General features: G+C 42.3%; 1 protein-coding gene, 1 long non-coding RNA gene and 3 other non-coding genes across 5 annotated transcripts; 4 read left to right on the forward strand and 1 right to left on the reverse strand.

Moving 5' to 3' along the window:
* Positions 1 to 711: 711 nt before the first annotated feature.
* LOC113949268 lies at positions 712 to 12,791 on the reverse strand. Its single transcript, XR_003528398.1, has 4 exons — positions 12,690 to 12,791; positions 5,240 to 5,333; positions 4,123 to 4,285; positions 712 to 760 (listed from the first exon to the last, which is right to left on the reverse strand). It is a non-coding gene; the product is annotated as an uncharacterized LOC113949268 (long non-coding RNA).
* EIF4A2 (eukaryotic translation initiation factor 4A2) lies at positions 12,774 to 19,763 on the forward strand. Its single transcript, XM_027647633.1, has 11 exons — positions 12,774 to 12,889; positions 13,731 to 13,776; positions 13,868 to 14,000; positions 14,252 to 14,391; positions 15,539 to 15,707; positions 15,871 to 15,980; positions 16,099 to 16,242; positions 16,646 to 16,783; positions 17,072 to 17,161; positions 17,404 to 17,483; positions 18,951 to 19,763. The coding sequence occupies exons 1-11, from the start codon at positions 12,861 to 12,863 to the stop codon at positions 19,093 to 19,095; spliced, it is 1,224 nt and encodes a 407-aa protein (XP_027503434.1). The 5' UTR covers positions 12,774 to 12,860; the 3' UTR covers positions 19,096 to 19,763.
* LOC113949330 lies at positions 14,102 to 14,173 on the forward strand. The gene has a single exon (XR_003528423.1). It is a non-coding gene; the product is annotated as a small nucleolar RNA SNORD2 (small nucleolar RNA).
* On the forward strand, positions 16,287 to 16,466 carry LOC113949328. Its single transcript, XR_003528421.1, has one exon. It is a non-coding gene; the product is annotated as a small nucleolar RNA SNORA81 (small nucleolar RNA).
* Positions 16,867 to 16,994, forward strand: LOC113949327. The gene has a single exon (XR_003528420.1). It is a non-coding gene; the product is annotated as a small nucleolar RNA SNORA63 (small nucleolar RNA).
* Positions 19,764 to 20,188: the final 425 nt, after the last annotated feature.

A 20,188-nucleotide genomic window follows, 5' to 3' on the forward strand; every position in this document is an offset into this window, starting at 1 on the left:
GCTCCCAATGTAGGAATATCAGCTCTGAGGATAAGAGGCTACAGAATTAGAAATGACATCATTGTGTGGCCATTGTCATGTAGACAGAGCTGTACCAAAGCCAAACTACAAATTCCTCAAATATTCTTAAAAAATAATAATGGGGTTAGATATTTTCAATCCTATAACCAGCTACTCACACACAACTCCTAATGCTGCTGTGTTTACAACACTACATTCGTATAATTCAGCTTCCACAGTTTTAATTAAGCTTTAAGTGAAGTTCATTTGGTAAAATGTAATTAATAACAAAATGTTTCTTCTGCATTCTAAAAGAAGAGGGAGGCTGCTTCAAGAAGGAAGGTTTTCCCAATTGGGTAAAGCATATTTCTACAATACTGGTAGTACTGCTGTTCCTGCACTGGTTTCAATCTGCTACTCAGTGAAGACTCAACCATAAGCTCCAAAGAAGTAACTCCTACTAATATGGAGTAACAGGGATTCGAAACTTGACAGAGACTCTTTTCTGCCATGAATACTGACAGTGCTGATCTGTGGGTTGAAGATCAGGCATTAAATTACTTACCTTACTGTTTCAGTTCAAACTGAGCCACAGAGAATCAGAATTCTCTGCAGAATCCAGAGATATGCCAAAGAATTATATTGGTTTTAAAAGTGAAGAGCAAAAATATATTTATTAGAAGCACTGTCTGAATTTGGTGGATGCCTCTCCACCTTCCACTGGATGCAGTTATCACAGGAGCCATAACAGACCAGTTGGCTTGAAACAAAAAAATAACAAGATGAGTGAAAAACAAGGGAACAAGTCTGACTAGGGCACAGAATGAACAAGGAAGTACCTGTCACTCAGGGAGGACATATTTTTAACTGAAACTTAGATTACTATAAAAAAACCTCAAACAGTTGGGGTAGACAAGAATTGAGGATTATTGATTTCAACTTGGGGAACAAAATGCTCATCAACAGAACATCCACAGGAGCTGTAACATGTTTAAAGACTTGGACTTACATGCCCAAAACAGTATACTTTAGTACTTTGAAAATCCACCAGACACATGTGAAGGAATATAGTTTTATTTCTTATTCTAACCCCTAAGCATGTCAGCAGAAGTTAATTCCTTGACATTCAATCCAAAAGAAAAAAAGACTAATGCCATAAAACATCACGTAAAAGTAAATCTACTATAGCTGAATTCTCTTCATTTATACGTGCCAGCTGTTCTAGCAGCTGTATATTAACAAAAAGAGTAGAAATGCTCACAAATTAATAAAAATAAAGGGGTATAATGGGACGTAGCTCAGGCTTTACAAAAGAAAAAAAAATCAGTTCCAGAAGGAATCTAGAATTCAGACTGATCATTTAAGCAGTCTTGTGACTGCTAAACTAAAATCTCCTGTTTGAATGCAGAGGCCTGATTTTAAATTGTACTGAGAATTAACCTTAAATTAACCTTAAATAGCATTATGGCTACTCAGCATTTCAAAAATTAGGCCTTAGAGTACTCAGCCAAAATCTGTGGTGTAAAAAAGTGATATTACTTGGAAGTGGCTGAGATGGACATTGAGCAGTGCAATGCCTCTAAAAGGTAATTATGGGCAGAATTAACCTTCAAAGTAGCTCTTATATTTTACAGTGTTTTGGGAATTGGTGCAGGTCCTGGTATTAACAACAGCAGCACTAGTGGCTTAACAGTTTTCTTTCGTGGCCCAAATACAGAGATCAGAATGTTCTGGGTAATGTTTTGCCATACTTCCTTATTCTTTTGATCATTCCCACAATATAAACCAGGTGCAAGAAGCAAGCAAACCAAGCATAAACTATGAGATCACCTCTTTCTTCAGAGTTCAATCCAGATGTATGGACAGATTAGTAGATTTACAAACAACTCCTCTGCCCTGTTTAGCTTCCAGTTACTTTTCTATTGTAAGACAACCGAGATGCCTCTGGAACTTTGACTCAAGGTGACAGATCTGTCGGTTGTAGTTGACAGTTTGGCACAGAACGGTGTCAATACGAAGGGTACAATGTGAGTGCACTCCACTCAAAACAGATCAGCACTGCTGGAGCTCTGCTCTTTTTCACTGAAATACATCCCAGCCACCATCAACCCATCAACTGGAACCAATAAATACTCACACCATTTGCAAATTTATGAGAATAACCTGTCATTTAGCAACATTGTGCTTCTGCCACCTGCTTTTGCCAATGAAGAACTACTAAATTGATCTTAGACTGCAACACCAACTGTCCACTAAATAGCTATTCTAAGGCAACTGAATTTTAGTCTGCATAGGGTCCATCCATTCCTTCTTTAACAGTTACTGTACAGAGAGGTATTTATTATATTTGTTTGAATAATCACCTTACAACTCTGAAGAACCCAAACTAGTTTGACCCAGAAGTTCAGTGATCTCTTCTGGAATGTAGCACCCAATGCTCTGTGGAAGTCAGTCCCAGCACAAACTCAGCAGGGCACTTAACAACCGTTTGGAGCAGAAGGTGATTAAACCACTTGCTGACACTGAACTGAATCACAATCGCTTGTGTTGCCAGGGGGTGCCTCAGCCGTGGATTAAGCTCAAAGGACTCATGCAAACCTTGACAGGATGTTATCAACCCCAAGTGCACTGGGGACAATAGTAAATAAAAAGAATGGTTCTGAAGACTGCAGAACTGTCTGCAGCTAATGAGTCTGACAAAACTAGTCTGAATCACAAAATGAGTCTGACTAGTAAAAACAGACTTAAACATCCAATTCCCCATGACACACCTTGGAAAGGGCAACTGATATATTTGTGTTTGATGTACCTTACCCAGTGCCACTCATGGCTGGGAAATGGCATGTATGAGCTAAGCTCTATGATCTCAAAGAATAACAATTTTACAGTGTGAGATGGTAATACTTAAAAAAAAAAAGAAGTGAATCCCTATTTACAGCCTGAACTGCCTAACTACCAGGCTGCTATAGGAAAAAATTCACTCTGACCCAAATTACAAACAGACTGCAGGAGAATAGTCAAACACCATTTGATAAATGGTGATAAAGTGCAAAACAAGAAACTGTGAGAAAGGGCTGTTCTATCCAAGCACACTCAAACACAGCAAACAGATGGTTAAGCAATACCAACACAGGAGCACCAGCAGAGCTAGGACAGCATTATCGCTGCCTCCACAGTTTGTTTGATTCTCTTCAAGGCCCCACAGTTCAAACATGGCAGGTGTGCTGGGTTGCAGTGCAGGGCACGTGGGTTCAGCTGCCTCAGAAAGGGCCAAAAGACTGAGAGCAGGAGCAGGTGAAGGACAGCAAAAATATATAACATGCTAGACAGATGTAGAAAGAGCAGCAGTAGCTTTTGCATGAGTGTTTCACATATAATTCTGCAATGATCTTGAAAAGTCTTAGACTACAAAGCTCACCCCATTAAAGAGATCCCACAGAAAGCATGTCTGATGTCAGTTCTGTAGTCAGTATTCTCGAGTACCTAATATTTATTTTTCATTTCTTTATTATACATTTCCACTCAAAAGACATCTACTTAGAAAACAGAAGATGAAAGATCATTGATAAAAGGTGGATAACACATCAATATACCCCAACAATCTTAGCACAAAAACCAGTTTCACTTGCATTTTGAAAGGTTTCACAGCACTGCAGAGCTGAATGCAACAACTGACATATTTTAACATATACAAACAGAATTCAATCGGCTCAATGTTATGCTGAATTTTTTACCACCACTTTTTCTTCTTATCTCTCTACTGAGTTTTTTCACACATGTCTTTACCCAGGGTAACAACGTTAATGCCAAAGTAGTATCAAAAAGCAGCTACCTTGAAGCAGCAGTGAGTATTTTCTAAACGAAAAAGTCACTCTTCTTCTCCCTCCTTTCATTGCAGTATTTCCTCCTGAAAGCACGGGAGTGTGCTTGCTTGCTCATCACTCCTGCTACCCTAAACAACTGAGAGAGCTTTGTTCTTCTGCACCAGCAGTTCTGCTCATGAACACTGACACTGAATTTCCTTTTTTAGACAGCAAGGACGCAGACTTTCTTCCTCTTCTCTCCCCCCTCTGCCTCGCCTCCCCTCCCCCTCCTACAGTCTTTGCTGTGCCCTCATCTTACCTTCAACAGCACAAGAAATCCCTGCTGCAGTTTTTTTCCTCCTTAGCAGCTCTATGGCAACAGCAGCTCTGAGGCAGCAGTCCTTCACAGTTCTCACTTCTCTCTGTTTCCTTCTGCATAAAGATACACAGTCTGTTTGCCCAGGAAATCAGCAAAGACAACTCTGATGTGATGGAAATTAACAAACACAATTCCAAAATTATTTCAGAAAAAGTGTGCTCCCGGGGGTGCAAAGTTGTATTCCCAGAAGAACTGAATATTAACAATGCAAATGAATAATAATAAAGGAAATCAGAGAACTCTCTTTGTGTAATTAACTGTAAAATCATCTTTGGGATAACAACGCTTTCTTGAACACAAATGTGAAAAAAGGGAACTCTGAGCTTAAGATACACAAAATATCACATCCAAATGATGTCCTGAAACTAAAAGTATTTGTCATTGTTTGACTGAGTCTTTCTTTATATGTTATTTACACATAAATTAAATCAGTGGTTTGTTTGTTAAACTCCTACTAAAATAAAAGCAGTAATGGGATACAAGAATTCATAGTCCTGTAACCCATGGAAAAGTACATATCAGAATACATTTAGAAATGGCAACACAAGCTACAGAGGGCAAAGAGCAAGCAAAGAAAAAATATCAGTAATTGGGTGGTTACTGAGTACTGTAGTATCTACCTGCTTAGAAATTAGGATTTTCCTGACTTTGCTACTTCTAAATTAATCAGAAGAATGAGCTACAAATAAATGTTGACTATGACAGCAAACAAACAGCTCCTTAAGACTCAGAAAGAATTATTATCAGAAATTCTTTCATTAAACTAAAGTACCTAGGACAGGATAAAAGTACTTTGAATAGAGGCACATACATTTTATTTATTTATTTATTGCAAAAAAACCTGTCAGTAAATTGTAATCTGATCATTTTAATTACATGCATGAACTAAATGAATCAATATATTCCTGCAATTCAGCATGAACTTGCATTTCTGTCTCCTGCTGTGCAAAGAACAAAGGTTTCTGGCCACTGCCAATTGCTGTGATGTGTTAAAGTGCATGTCCTGGAGTGGCACGAGCAGTGCCACAATTATTCTTATCTAAAGTAACAGGATCACCTGCATCTTGTCCTGTCCATGCATTAGTCCATGTCCACGCTTCCTTGTGTTGGTGGATCCCAGGAAAACACAGGCAGCTGTTCCTGGGCACAACCTGAGAGGAAAAGAATGAATTCTCCACTATCCAGCACCTCAAACGTTCATTTTTGCCTCATCTGGCAGTATTCAGTCAGCATACAAAACAATACAGAACAGCATTCTGGGATGGGTTAAAGCACAAACAACTGGGGCTAAGGACTGGCCTACAGAGGCTTCACAGCACGAAACAGAAGCCCCAAAACAACAGAGCAGGACAGTTACAATTAGCAGCTCACTTGGCACTTCAGCTTCATGAGCACACATTTCAAACCCAGCCATGACAAGAGCATCAATCTGTAACACTGTTAAAGAGAAAAGCCTTGGAATAGTTATATTTTTCATCCCCGAAAGATCACAGACAGATTGAGAAAACAAACGAACAAAATTATAACAAAAGTCATAATGTTTATCTTGATTAAGTTTTTAAACTGTTCCCCACCCAGAGGTCACTGCTTTGCCCACTGAAGCACAGCACACAAAGCCATCAGTCCCAGCCTTAAAGAGTTTACAGTCTAAGAGATTCTTCAAAGAAAGACAATAATTTCCATTGTACAAACAGATGAAAGAAGGGCACAAAGCTGAAACTAATTATCTAGACTTTCACATTAAACCAGTATCAGTAACAGAAACTGATTCTGAGCTATAGTTACCTGCAGAAATTAAGTCTCAATTTTCTTATGAAAAGTAAATCTCAGTAGGAAACTTTCAATTTCTAAAAATTAAGATTTACCTTGAGGCAATACTTTTGACTACACAGCTCATTTTATTAATGACAAAGTATTTAACTTTGGTTTTACCTGTTACATGCTGTAACAAACTATAAACTGTAAAATACTGTTTTGAAATTTAAAATGCTCTGATAGAGAAGGAGCAAGAGAATTCATTAACAGAAAGGCTGGATATGGACACAGAAAGAGCTTCTGTTAAAGAACAATGAAGCAATTTGTGTGATATCTCACTCTTGCTGCTTAGGGATGTGCACATTTCAAATACCCTGACAACAGAGGCCTGTGAGACACTCACAGAAGTTCTCTGTGCAACACTGTATCAGTTGATAAATCCCTGCCAGTTGCTGTCACCAACCTGAGATGGGCCCTCGTAACTCCCAGCTCTGCACAGCACAGTGTGTTTGTCCTGATGTCCAAAAGTGTCATTTGGATGGGGAAGGACAGAGTGCCTGGTTCTCATCAGTCAGGACACAGAGCATCTATCAAGGTTCATACAACATACTTAAGAGATTATTACTTTTTGACCACAAACTGGTCCTGTGAATTTACCCCTGTAAAAATCAAAGTCCTGCTTGGCCTTTCTGGTGTTTTCATCTTGGGCTTGGTGCACGTGCATTACTTCCTCCTCCCAAGGACATAACACTCAAATTTTTATCAATGAGGAAAGGTACTCAGATTAAATAGAGAGTACAGGTCTGCCTGTAGTGGCTGTTCCAAAAATTAAACGACTGAAATCATCAATTAAAAACCTCAAGCAATGTCAGTGGGTTCCAAATTTGAATAATCATGAGAACAAACAATGTGCACAGATGGTTAACCAACAGCAGAAGGAAAAATGTTTTCTTCAAAATAATGCACAGGCTCACACCTTTCTCTCAGAATTGGAAAAAAATATTCTTTGCAGACTGTCTCAGAAATATATGACATGCACTATTTCATGGCAGTGCAAAAGACTTCCAGTAGACTTAAAAATAAATGTAACCACTCCTGTGTCAGGATGTTATCAGCAGCTGCCACCTGGTTCATCTCTCAGCTTTGCTTTACTTTTGCAATAGAGAGAACAAACTCTACCCTGAAAGTACCTGTAACTTCTCCCAAAGATTTCTGGGCCTCCCACCATTACTGACCCCCATGTTTCAATCACTTGCCCACACGTAACCTCTGAGGCAAACACCATCACCCCACCTTGCAGAGGAGAAAACTCAAGAGCAAAAAGAGCTCTCATTACAATAAGAGTCAATGGCAAGTCTCTAATAAATGTAATCTGTTCAATTTTAGTGTTAAAATTACATGTCTGTGGTCACACTGGGAGCCCTTAACACAACAAAGAACAGAGCTAAGCCGACTTCATGTCCTGGACCCGACTATGAGCCTTGAAAACTACAACAAAGGATCTAATTGCTCAATCAAGGAGAATATTCAAGACCTAAAACTGTAATTATTGAGTTTTACAGCATGCAGAGGACTGAATGACTACAAAAACCATAGAAAGAAAAGTGTGTTTCTGTTTCAAGTATTTCAGTTAAGATTTTATTGTGCCAACGTTTTCCTTATTACCGGAATCGTTACTAAAATTACAAGACCACCATGAGTGATTTCATATGATAGTTTTCTTACTTTATACTCCTTTAAAGAATTAACAGTAGTTTACATGCTTCCTCTAAGAAATTAAATACTGATTTTCTAAAATTAACCCTAGTTTTTTATTAGAAGCCCAGTATAATGCTAACTAAAGTAAAAGGGAAGTTTTTCACAAATTCAAAGGCCACTGAATGAAACCGTATATACCTACTATAAAAATAAGTAGTATTTCACTTCCCTTAGTTCTTAAGATTTTTTTACCCTCTGAGACAGAGCTGAGAATCCTGGGTTCCTCTGAGGGCCCAGAACACTTCTGCCACTTCCTTTCAGCAGCAGTTTACTAAAACCTTCCCACTGCATAAACCAGAGAACTTCATTATTTCAGAATAAGAAATATGTAACAGATAACTTCAAACCTCTGAAGGCAGGAAGGTCACTACGAGTCTGAATTTAAGCTCCAAACTCTAAGAGGAGATGAATAACTGGAAATATTAAATTCACACAACTTTGCTCTTTCTTTTCAAAAAATTAGTCTTAAACAGTTTAACAGATTAATATCATCAAGGAAAAAAATCTAACTGGGAATGGAAGAATTTAGGCTAAGAAACAGAACTACGCAGAACTGAAGCAGGAACACTCCTTGGAGACTTGTGCTCCAAGCAACTAGAAGGACAAGCCACAAAGCACCGTGCACACATTTCAGACAAGTGAGTCAGCTGGCCAGCAAAAGGTCCTGTCCACCCCACATCCTCTACACAAGCCTGAATATCACGAATAGACTGAGCATGTGAGACAATTAAATCAACTAAAGCAGCTTAAATCCCACTGTCTGTCTATAGTGCTTGGCACCTAAGTAATTTAAGCATATTTGAAAACATTCCTTATTGACATACTGCACAACTATTCAGTGAGACAGAACTTGGACTGGGAGAGGAAATTCTGTGTCTGAATGTACTTTTAATTCATTCAACAAGATCACCATTGAGATTTCACAACACAAATTTGACTACAGTTAGAAAGCACAGAAATATCGGTCAAAGCGTAACAAAGCTGTAAATTAATTTTAAAAAGGATGACAAAGCAAACCTAGCAGCCCAACACACTAAAGTCATCCTAATGTGGATTTCAGATTACATGAGAGACTACAGAATACAAAGCCAGCGTTCTCAGTCCATTAAAAACACTGCATCTTATAAAATTCTATTGTTTAGTTTGTTTAAATTGTAATTTCAGTGGAATGACAAAAAATGCATAAGTTAGCATTAATGAAACCCTGACTACTTTTAAATAACAAGCATGGGACTCCTGGAATTTGGACTTTCTTTCTCCCCTGGAGGTTTTCCAGAATCTTTCCTATCCACTCCTACATCTGAGGAAGAGTGCTTTTGTTTAGGCAGGATCCTCTGGGACTGAGGAACTGGAAAACACGACTTCTTGCTACCAACACCCTAACAAATCATCTTGATCCTTGACACGACCTACTGTGAGCGAGCTCTGTCTGTTTGCCATTACTTTCTTTGCCCTGTTAGTCATGACAATCAAATCACACACAGTCCCCACTCTCACACCAGACTGGCAAATGCAGGAGAGGAACTCAGGGATCTTCCAGGTTTCCTGTGAAGTACGTGACAGTTTCATAGCAAATTCAAATCATTCTATGACATTTCTAAAAGGAGATTTCTGAGATTTCCTAATGGAAACTGCAACACAGCCTTTGCCAGAATATTGGTGAGCAGGGATTACTCAACTGGAGCTCAGTTTCAGGAGGTGTCAGCTCCTACTGCTTTCTTTAGATACATCATTCCTTACTTCAATCTGCATGAGTAATGACTGGAAACCCAGCTGCTAAACCAGCTAGTCCATCTGTTACCCCCTGTTAATAAATGTATAATTATGTTCACTCTCACTAAAGAGCTCATGATTCACTGGGATTGTCTTTTTGGGAAACATCTACTGAAGTGTATTAGCTGCACATATGTATGTGGCCGTGGATCCTGTCTTTAGTACACAGACATTTATTTAGTGTCTTCTTGGTATCCCTCCTGCTTGAGGAAAACATGAACCTGATCCTCGAGGAGCAGGTTTTCAGTTGAGGCTGCTCTAGAAAGCTTAATCAGATCTAAAGCCAGGGGACCATAAGAAATCCCAGTGTAATTCCAAGATTTTTGTCAGTGACAAAATCTGACCTTTCAGTACCTCCTCCCTGTGATGCTTCTTGTTCAAAACACAAATAATTCCAGGCAGAGTATGGGTAACACTGGCCTAAAAATACACAAGTTAGATATGAAATCACATGACATGGCTGCTTGCCCTACTGTAACCAAAGAGACATTTCTCAAACACTGTACAAAGGTTTTAAAGGGTGTAAAATGTTGAAATTTTTTCCTCTAATACAGTTAGGGGTCACTGCTAGGATAACAATCCTGGATCTCTGCTATCTTGTTTCACAAAAAGAAAGGACTGATTCTGCATTTCCAACCATTTGCTTATCCAAAGTTAATGAAACAAAATTTCTTTCCTCTTTTCCTTTGGTGAAACAAGTCAATGATTTCCACTGCAGGAAACATTGGGTTCTGTTCCTCAGAGGCCTTGGTGTGAAACATCCATCTGAATAAATCTCTTTTACGTGGGAACTGATGATTTGTTTCTTAAATCATAATTTCACTGTTCCAGTCATACAACACTCAAAGCAAAAAGAGAGTATCTGCCAAGGGGCCACCAGATCAAGGACTGTCACTGCATTAAAACAACCATGAACCAGAGCAAATAATGAGGCCAAATAATTCGATTCATCAAACTCTGCCAAACTCTGCCACGACCACACGACAGGAGATGCCAGTAAAGTCAACAGGTTTTTCTTTATACTCAAGCATCAGGTAAATCAGAGATGAACAAAATCTTCAGAGACACAGAAGTCTCAAGGTCAGTGGTCAAGAGCTGGGGGGGCAGGCAGTGCTGCTTGCCTAATTCCAAGAAATCTTGGCATCTGACTGAGAGACTTTCCATTATATTAGACAGTAAATAACAATATAAATTTATAAAATTGTCCCTTGATCGAAGTTAACAGTCAAAAAACCATTTTCTGAGCTGATTTTTTTTTTTTAACAGGATGAAGTTTGGTCAAGCAGAATAAAACAAGACTGCCAGGAGGCTAGAGCTAGGGAACAGTTTCTCCTTAAAGAAAGCCAGGAAAGCCTTGTCAGTTAAAAACTGTTGTCAAAACTGAATTCTCAAAGTGATCTGATAGATGGATAATCTGAAATTACACAAATTTCATTATAGGAAAAGATAAAGTAGATACTTGTTTCTGAGATGCCATTTCAAGTCTTTGAAGAATGATAACTTACCTTCCTGAAACTCCCTCAGGTCCCACTCAGGTTTGGAAATACTTTAAGGCTTAAATGCAATACTTAAATAAAAATATATATATATTCAACAGCTTTCTTAATAAATATTCAAGATCCCTAACAAATATTCAGCAGTTTTATTTCTCCATTTAGACTCAAAGTCATCTTAGTGGGAAATCTAACCACACCAGCCATGCATTCATGTTCTTTCTTCAGTCCATCCTGTTTCTTTTACAACCAGACGTTTATGAGTCCACATAAACTGTCATCATTTATTTAAAAAGCCTCTGGCTATTGTTGAATAGCTGTCTGAACTGCAAACACAAGATATTCTCAATATTTTCTACCCAGCATGGGTGAAACAAAACTTGAGACCATTAGAGTGGGTCACAAGTGGAGTGTCATTTATATAATTTTGCTGGGATATTGGTAAATGCTGCATTATTTCTACAGATAATATTGCCCTAGCAGATGTTACCATAGGAAGATCAAATGTATATATAGTCTTTGCAAGATTCCCTTTATGGATATTCTAGATGGTTCTACACAATTTACAATATTCTAGACAAGTAAAGGGTCAAGTTTTTCAGGCACTGCCTTCATTTGTTCATATATAATCACTATGGAAACAGGTTTGAGAAGTGACACATATAAACCCATTAAAGTTGGCAAAAAATTATTACTTACAATTTACATTATTTGCCCCCATATTAAATACTGATGAAGATTATTGTGAAACCTGAGAAGAGCATTATAATCATCAATATTCTTTTCTACCACAGTATGAAAGCATTGGGCACGATCACTGAATTGGTTTGCACAGTAACATTTCGTTTACTGCTTTAAATTGAACTGCACTAACCTTTAAATCAGTCTTGACAGGCTTTTTTTGTGAACATCGCTGTACTGCGAGCTGCAGTGTATCACAGCACTGCGCTTTCGGCAGCGCCCCAAGGACCACCCAGCCCGCCTCCTAGAAATACTCCCCAATACTCCTTCATCCCTTCCAGGAATGATGCACCCTTAGCGCCCCGGGACAAGCCTGCACGATTCAGCCCCGGGCCCGCGGGCCTGCACCGCCGGGTCCGAGCGGGGCGGGGTGAGAGGAGCCCTCAGAGGCGCCTCCATCTTCCCCCCATCACCTCACGGCCCCTCCGTGCGCTCCCAGCACTGGCCCCTCACGACCAATCCGGCCCCGGCCACAGGAGCAGGGGGGGAGCGCCCGGGTTGTGTTTCGCCCGTCAGGGAGGAGGGGGCGGCGGGAGCCATTTCTGTGAGTGGGGCGAACCGGCGCCCCTGGAGCGCGGCCGCCTCCCCCCGTCCTAGGACGTTGCTCTTTTCACTCCTCTGTCATCCCCTTACTCTGGGGCTTTAAAAAGAAACAGACGCGGCGGGGGAAATATGGGCAGGAGAAGGCGCCGCTGTGCCGGCCCGGCCGCTGCCGCAGGACCGGCCGGTGCCCCTCACCCGGCCAGGCCCGGCCACCATTTCCCCTTCCTGCCCCGCGCTGCAGCAGAGCCAGGCCGGGAAACCCCGTGCACGCGGCGAGGGGGGCAGGGAGGGAGGAAGGAGTGAGGCGTCGTCACGCACTCAATGGTGCAATATCCTTCCGCGCTCCGAGAGAAAAAGAAGTCCCACGCTCCCTGTGACCTATGGGCCCCGAGTGGCTCAGGCACGACCTTCGGAGTAACCCAAACGGTCGCGTGACGGGAATACCTTGGGAAACGGGGCTCATTCCGGGGGGATTCGTGCTTTTTCGCCAGTGGCATGCGGTGTATATCCATGCGCAGAGCGGAGCGCAACGAGTCCGACGGCGGGGCGGGTATATAAGGCGGGCGCCGCGGAGCGCTTGCCTTTTCAGTTGAGGACAGAGCTGGTGATCGGAACATGTCAGGGGGCTCCGCGGATTATAGCAGGTATGGCGGGGGGGCCCAGGCCCTTTCCTCCTTCAGGGGCTCCGTGGGTCGTGCGGAGGCGGCCGGGTAGAGGCGAAGGGGGGCGGATGTGTGCGCTGGGGCGCGCTGAGGGGAGGCCGACGCTGCGGTCGCTCAGCCCTGCGCCGCGGCCCCTCCCGTTCTAGACGTTTCTGTCGCGGCGCTTCCCTTGCTCGCGACTCAGCGGCGGGTTAGCTCTGTTTCTCCGGGCTCGCTTTTCCTTACTGGCTTTTTTTTTTTTAGCCATCCCCTTGCGCCTGAATACAGATTTATTTTTTTTTTTAATTGAAACCGTAGACAACTGAGTCGCGGCTGAAATGTTTTAACGCCTCCACGAGGATTATTTTCTTTTGACATTCTGCTCCTCCCCCCGCGCCAATGGTTCGCCCCAGGTTGTGGGGCCGCGCTGGGGGCAAGATCATTGTGTTTTGGGGGGGGGGGGGGGGGTCCGGGCCATCGCCCGGCGCCGTCCGCCCGCAGCGCCCGGTTTGCGCAATCCCAGGGGTGGAGCTCTCGCGAGAGTTCCCCGGCGGGGCGGGGCGGGGGGATCCGCAGCGGCGCCGGGAGCGCGCCCGCCCCTTCACCCCCCCTTCCTCCGCGGGAGCGCGCGCCCGTTCCCCGCCGCGGCGGGACCCGGCCCCGGGAGCTGGGAACGCCCGAGCCGGGCTGGGGGGAGGGCGGTAGGAGTTCGCCCTTTGGCAAAATCCCAGAGCACCTGCTGGAATGATCCGTCACGGGTCCCGCGGCGCTGGCAGCCGAGGTGCCGGCGCGCTCCCGGGTGCTGGTTGCTCCCGTACTAACAGCGTGTTCTGTTCATTGGCAGAGACCATGGCGGCCCAGAGGGAATGGAGCCCGATGGTGTCATCGAGGTGAGCACCTGTAAACCGACCTGAGAATTTAGACGCTGGTGAAGATGGGTGTTGTGTTTAATATTTTCCTTTTTTTTTTTTCCTATTACAGAGCAATTGGAATGAGATTGTTGACAATTTTGATGATATGAATTTAAAAGAATCCCTTCTAAGGGGCATTTATGCTTATGGTTTCGAGAAGCCTTCAGCTATTCAGCAGAGAGCTATCATTCCATGCATCAAAGGTATGTAGGCAATTCGTTTATTATCAACATGGAAGATTTAGGAAAGCACTGTAAAATGGATACATTGCTTTATTAGTGTGCAGTGATACTTCAGTCTTAAAAAGTGATATGATGGTACACCATCTTTCGGGACTGACCTGAAATGGAGAGAACTTTTATAGTACTGATCACTTGATTGAAAGGGAATTAAATAAAACTAAAAACCATGAATGACCTCTGGGAGCAGTAAATGTGTATCCTACTTTTTTTAGGGTATGATGTGATTGCTCAAGCTCAGTCAGGTACTGGCAAGACAGCCACATTTGCTATTTCCATCCTGCAGCAGTTGGAGATTGATCTCAAGGAGTCCCAGGCACTAGTACTGGCCCCTACCAGAGAACTGGCTCAACAGGTATTGATAGTGTAGTTTGAAAAAAATAAATGCTTGTGTGTTGCATAGGTTTCAGGTTTCACAACTGTGAGACAACAAATAGACTTCTCAAGGGGCTGTAATTAATATCCATTCAGAACCCTTTTTGTGTGAAGTAATGGGGGATACAAACTGGCTTCTGTCCCACAAGTTCTCTGCCTGCTTGAAAAGCTGAGTTGATGCCCATGGAGGGTGTGCTGGGGCAAAGGTGCAGGAGCCACCTTCTGTGCTGGATGTGGTTAAGATGTGGCAGCATCTCTAGCAGAAAACCAGCTTAAAAGCACAGTGTTCTGAGTGGAAACAAAATTTATTTTTTTTGGAAGCTATTTGAACCTGAGTGCAGTTGTGCAACATGAAAACTGCAGTGCACATGTGGTCACTTAGATTTTTTTTTTTTTAATATCTGTATGCTTTCTTGACAATGTAATTGCATGTCTGCTTAACCTTCAAGGCTTGGTATTCTGTTAAGCTAAGTGAGTGTCTTTTAACAAAACTTTTAGGATACTTAAATTTTTAGGGTGAGGGTATTTGTAATGTGGGGTCTTGAAATGTTAAACCCAACTTGAAATAGAAAACATCATTTTCAGGTAGAGTATACTAAAATGCCAGTGCTGTAGTGACAATTCTTCAAGGTAAAGTTGAACATAACTAAATCAGACACAAAAGAGTCTAAAAATTCAGTGGAACAAGAGCCTCTGCTCAGAAGGTTAAATAAGCCTTTGTTCTACTCTGAAGCCGTTGGTGAGGTGGGAGCTGTTTTGAAGCCTGGCATACTGTGCTGCACTTGCAAACAGCTCACGGAATAGTACAAGTGCTCAATGCAGGGTGAGCAGCTGAGAGCTTGGGCTCACTTTGGGAGGCCCTGCCTTCAGCTTAGTAATTGATTCACGGTAGTCACTCTTCCAACAAGTTCAAGTAGTAAGGACAAAAATGTAACTTAAAGTGCCTCTCTGACTTAAGGTTAATGGTAAATGATGTGCAGTTAGGCAAAGTCATTTTAACAACAGTCTCTTCTAAGAGCTGTGTAGTCTTTGTTTGCTGTCCTGGTTTCCAAAGTCCATAAATGCCAGTGATGATAGGCCTTAATCTTTACTGTACCAGGAACTACTAATGGAAGGTTCTATTTTAGATTCAGAAGGTAATCCTGGCCCTTGGAGACTACATGGGAGCAACATGCCATGCTTGTATTGGTGGCACAAATGTGCGCAATGAAATGCAGAAACTCCAGGCTGAGGCTCCACATATTGTGGTCGGAACCCCAGGGCGCGTGTTTGACATGTTAAACAGGCGCTACCTTTGTAAGTATGAACTCAGTCTGCTCTTAAATAAATTCCCAGTATAAATCTCATACCCAGTAAGAGCTTTTGCTGGAAAGCGTAGTACTAAAGGAGAATGATATTCGGAAAGGACTTGGTGTGTTTCTGAAACCTCATGAGATGCTACTTTGTTTTTTTCCAATAGCTCCTAAATGGATCAAAATGTTTGTTCTGGATGAAGCTGATGAAATGTTGAGCCGTGGATTTAAGGATCAAATTTATGAGATCTTTCAAAAACTTAGCACAAACATCCAGGTAAAAAGCTTTTACATGGTTAAATTGATGGATGCAGATTTGATTACAGTGTGGCTGAGAACTGAATTGTAGACATTGGTGTCCTGGGTACGTGCTAACACAGAGTGATGTGTTCCAGGTTGTGCTGCTGTCAGCTACAATGCCAATGGATGTGTTGGAAGTGACCAAAAAGTTCATGAGAGATCCCATCCGTATCTTAGTAAAGAAGGAAGAACTGACTCTGGAGGGTATCAAGCAGTTCTACATTAATGTTGAGAGAGAGGTTGGTATCAGTTGTACTGCTCTGACAGGACAGCTTAATCTCTTACCTTCTTGTTAAAGCACTGTACTAAAATTGCAGGAATCAAGGCTGAGCTTTGGTTTCTGCAGTAATGCTAGTAGAGTACATGCAAGAAGGAGAAAAATTCAGCACTGGATCGAAAAGACTAGGGTGGACCTCTTTCTTAATGTCCAGTGTCCTGTGTCTTAAGATTTGGTGCAACACTTGATGCAAAAATTTGACCTAGTTTCTTTGTTCCAACTTTCCAGATCATACTAAATATACTGTGTGTGAGAGGATGCTTCATTAGTTGTTTGTATTGGAGTTCTATTCCTTGTTTGGGGCTCTTATGTATGAGCTGTTCATGGCATGATGCATTTCCTTATCTTCCTTGTTTTCTTTTCAGGAATGGAAGCTGGATACTCTCTGTGATCTGTATGAGACACTGACCATTACACAGGCTGTTATTTTCCTGAATACAAGGAGAAAAGTAGACTGGCTTACAGAGAAAATGCATGCCAGGGACTTCACAGTCTCAGCTCTGGTAGGAATTGATACTTCCTCATCACTTCTGAAATGTCCTGTATGTACTGGGAAAGAAATGGTAATGAGGGGTATTAGAATGAGAAGCAGGAAAGTTATAATATAGCTGTGCAGTGCTGTATTATCGTTCCCCCTGCTTAAAGTAAAGTGCTTCCTTTCTATCCCTACCTGCTTCGTTCCCACAGCAGGTAGGGACGCTGGGTTTCACACATATGGTTGTTTCTTAAAGGATGTTCCAGTCTGGAGCATTGGAACTGTACTAACTGCAACTGTGTTTTAAATTCTCCAGCATGGTGACATGGACCAGAAGGAACGAGATGTTATCATGAGAGAGTTTAGATCAGGGTCAAGCCGTGTCCTGATCACCACTGACTTGCTGGTGAGTGTTACCTTACACTGAACATGTTTCTGTTGTAACCTAGTGCCAAAAGCTTCTTAAGTCAGTGATGGCTCTTGTAGCCTGAACTGTTGGGAGCCTTTTGGAAGAGCAAAGACCACGACTCCACTATGGACTGCACAGTTGTAGTTCATAACTAACAATGTGGCTGACAAAAAAACCTAGATAGTTAAATTTTTTAAGAAGCCTGTGACTTACATTAATGGCTCTGTGTTGCTTTCCAGGCTCGTGGCATTGATGTGCAGCAAGTGTCTCTGGTTATCAATTATGACCTGCCGACCAATCGTGAGAACTACATTCACAGGTCAGTGGCTCTGCCCAGTTTGTGTGCTCTGCTGAAGGTCACAGCAAGGGCACAGACCCTCACCTGTTCTTCCCTGTAGTCCTTGTCAAAACCAGGAGGTGTTACTCATCCATGCATACAGTAACTGCTCAAAAGCAAACAGAGAATAAAGCCAGTTGTGGATGGGCTTTAGAAAAGCCCTGCATTTGCACAGCTGTGGTTCTGAAACAAGGGAGGAGCAGGACTTTGGACAATAAAACAAAGCAGTGGGAAAACTTAGATGTTTAAGAGGATTGGTAATGGCTGATGATTGTTGAAGATGTGGGGAAAATGCCAGCTACTGAACTGCCTTTTGTCACATAGGCTGCGACGAGCAATGGCAAAGCCATTACTGGCACATTGACAGCAGCATCAGCTTAATTTGGGGTCCTGGCTGGTCTTGAGTTCGTTGCTGCTCAGGGACCAGACAGACCTTGCTACTTGTAGCAAGCGAGTTGTATAGGGCTGCCTTCACTTGTGGAGGTCCAGCTGTGTTCCTGTTGTGTGTGCCATGTTTGCTCTTGGTGGCTCCTCAGTGGGATTCTTTCCTCTGTGGTGTGTCTTCTGGTAGCAGTTTGTTCCCCTAGGTTTAGTTAACTGCTTCTAGTGATTGTCCCTAAATTAAGTAAACTGTGCTTTGTTACTTGATGTAAAAAAATACAGGAGTCGATAGCAGCAGTTGATGACACAAGATGGTGCTCAGAGCCGACGTTGATTTAGGACGTGGATTCGTAAGCGGCACAGTTTGAATAAAGAGCGAGTTGGTATTTATTTATTTCTTTTGTCATGATTATCCCCTAAGTTTTGTGAGCCATTTCTGTGTGTTAAGCTCTCGCTGGCAAGGTGCTCTACTGTGCAGTCTGTAGGAAGGTAGAGCTGATGATGGTGGGTGTAACTAAACAGTACTCAGCGATGTGTTAGTGACCAATGTGGGCTTGCACAAAAATGTTGGATGTAATTTTGCTTTTTAAAAAAAACAACAAATCCTAAGTTTTCCCACTGGAAACAGGTTGAACTAAACTTCTGAAGTTCAGTGTGCTGTTCTATATGTTACTGGATGTAACTGGATTTAGTAACAGTCTGATTGTTCAACAACAGCCTGTCTTCTGTGTGCCCTGTGCTTGGGATTGGATGCATGAGGGGTGGCTGTGCAGTTGAACAGAGGGGAGGGAGACTGACCCAGGACATTAAATAAAGGTCTTACTTTACAGCCTAAGAGTAACTGTGTCTGCCCTGCTGCCATTATGGGATGGACCTCTGCTATGCTGCTGGCAGCAACTGCTGGTTTTTCCTGACCAGAGGTGACTTTGGCGGCAGCTGGTCCTGTAAAGGCAGCCTAAGGCTGGCCAGTGGCAGATGAGAGCAGCAGTTTGTGAGTGGATCTTGCAAACATGTAAAGCAGGTTGGAGGGGTTTAACTTGGATGTAAATGTGCTTTCTTTTTGTGCAGAATTGGTCGGGGCGGCCGGTTTGGCAGAAAAGGTGTGGCTATCAATTTTGTCACTGAAGAGGACAAGCGGATCCTGCGAGACATTGAGACTTTCTACAATACTACAGTGGAGGAGATGCCGATGAATGTGGCCGATCTCATTTAGTCCCCGGGATGAGGTGGTTGTGAATCCAGTGCTCGCTGTTGCTCAATAGGCGATTCACAACGCGCATTGTGCTTCTTTCTTTGGGGATATATTGAATCTTGTCTCAATGCTCATTACGGATCAGAAATACAGATTTTTGATAAGAGAAGCGACTTTGTGTCGTGAGCTCTTGTGGGGAAAGCCATTGGCTTTGTCCACTTTAGGGTTAGACTGTTGGGGTTGGGTGGAAAGTCATGGGGTCTGTAAATTTTTTCTTTATTAGAAATTTATTTCCTAGTTCCATAGAAGTGGTTGTATTAGATGTTCTTTATCATTTAATAATTTACTTATGGACTAAAAGATATAAGTGCTGTATAAAGTCAGCCAATTATGTTAAACTAGCCTACCTTCCTTTATTGTATGTACTTACACCTCAGATTAAATTGGAAAGGCCTTTCAAAATCTCTAAACTTTTATAAGAGCATTAAAATGCATTTTTGTTTCATATGTATTTATTCAATAAAGTATTTAATTAGTGGTAAGTGTGATTTGGACCCTGTTGCTAAGCCCCAGCAAGCAAGCAATCATACTATTGTCTTAGTTAGGGTTAAACCCAGTAAAATTTGCCATATTGCACATGTCTTAATGAAGTTTGAATGTTCAATAAAATACTTCTATATTCACTTAAACTGTAAATAGTTGCTTCTTGGGTAGAGGGGTCTCACTTAGAAGGGTGCCAGCAGCCTGGGCTGTCTCAGGGTGGGAGCTGAAGGTGACAGGGCCCAGCAGGCAGCTTTGTCATTAATGCAGGGGTGTTTCTGGACTAGTACTGGGTGAGCTCCAAGTGCCAGAGGCTGTCCCTGTGTGACACAGCTCAGGGGTGCTGGACAAGTGTCCTTGACACTGAAACACCCTTTCATCAGTGTAGAAAATGGCTCCCTTAATAATCTGTGCTGGTTGATAAAAACTCCCTGCACTGCAGCATTTTAGCTTCATTCCTCTACAAGGGCTCCTTTTTTTAACTGCATTCAGGAAGGTGGAACAGGTGTTCAAAGCATCTCTGAAGGGAAATGTCCCAAAGCTGCTTGACCACCACAGAGCTGTGTTCATCCAG

The sequence above is a fragment of the Corapipo altera genome, unplaced genomic scaffold, assembly GCF_003945725.1.
Source record: "Corapipo altera isolate COAL_440 unplaced genomic scaffold, ASM394572v1 113, whole genome shotgun sequence".
Taxonomy (NCBI): Eukaryota; Metazoa; Chordata; class Aves; order Passeriformes; family Pipridae; genus Corapipo; species Corapipo altera.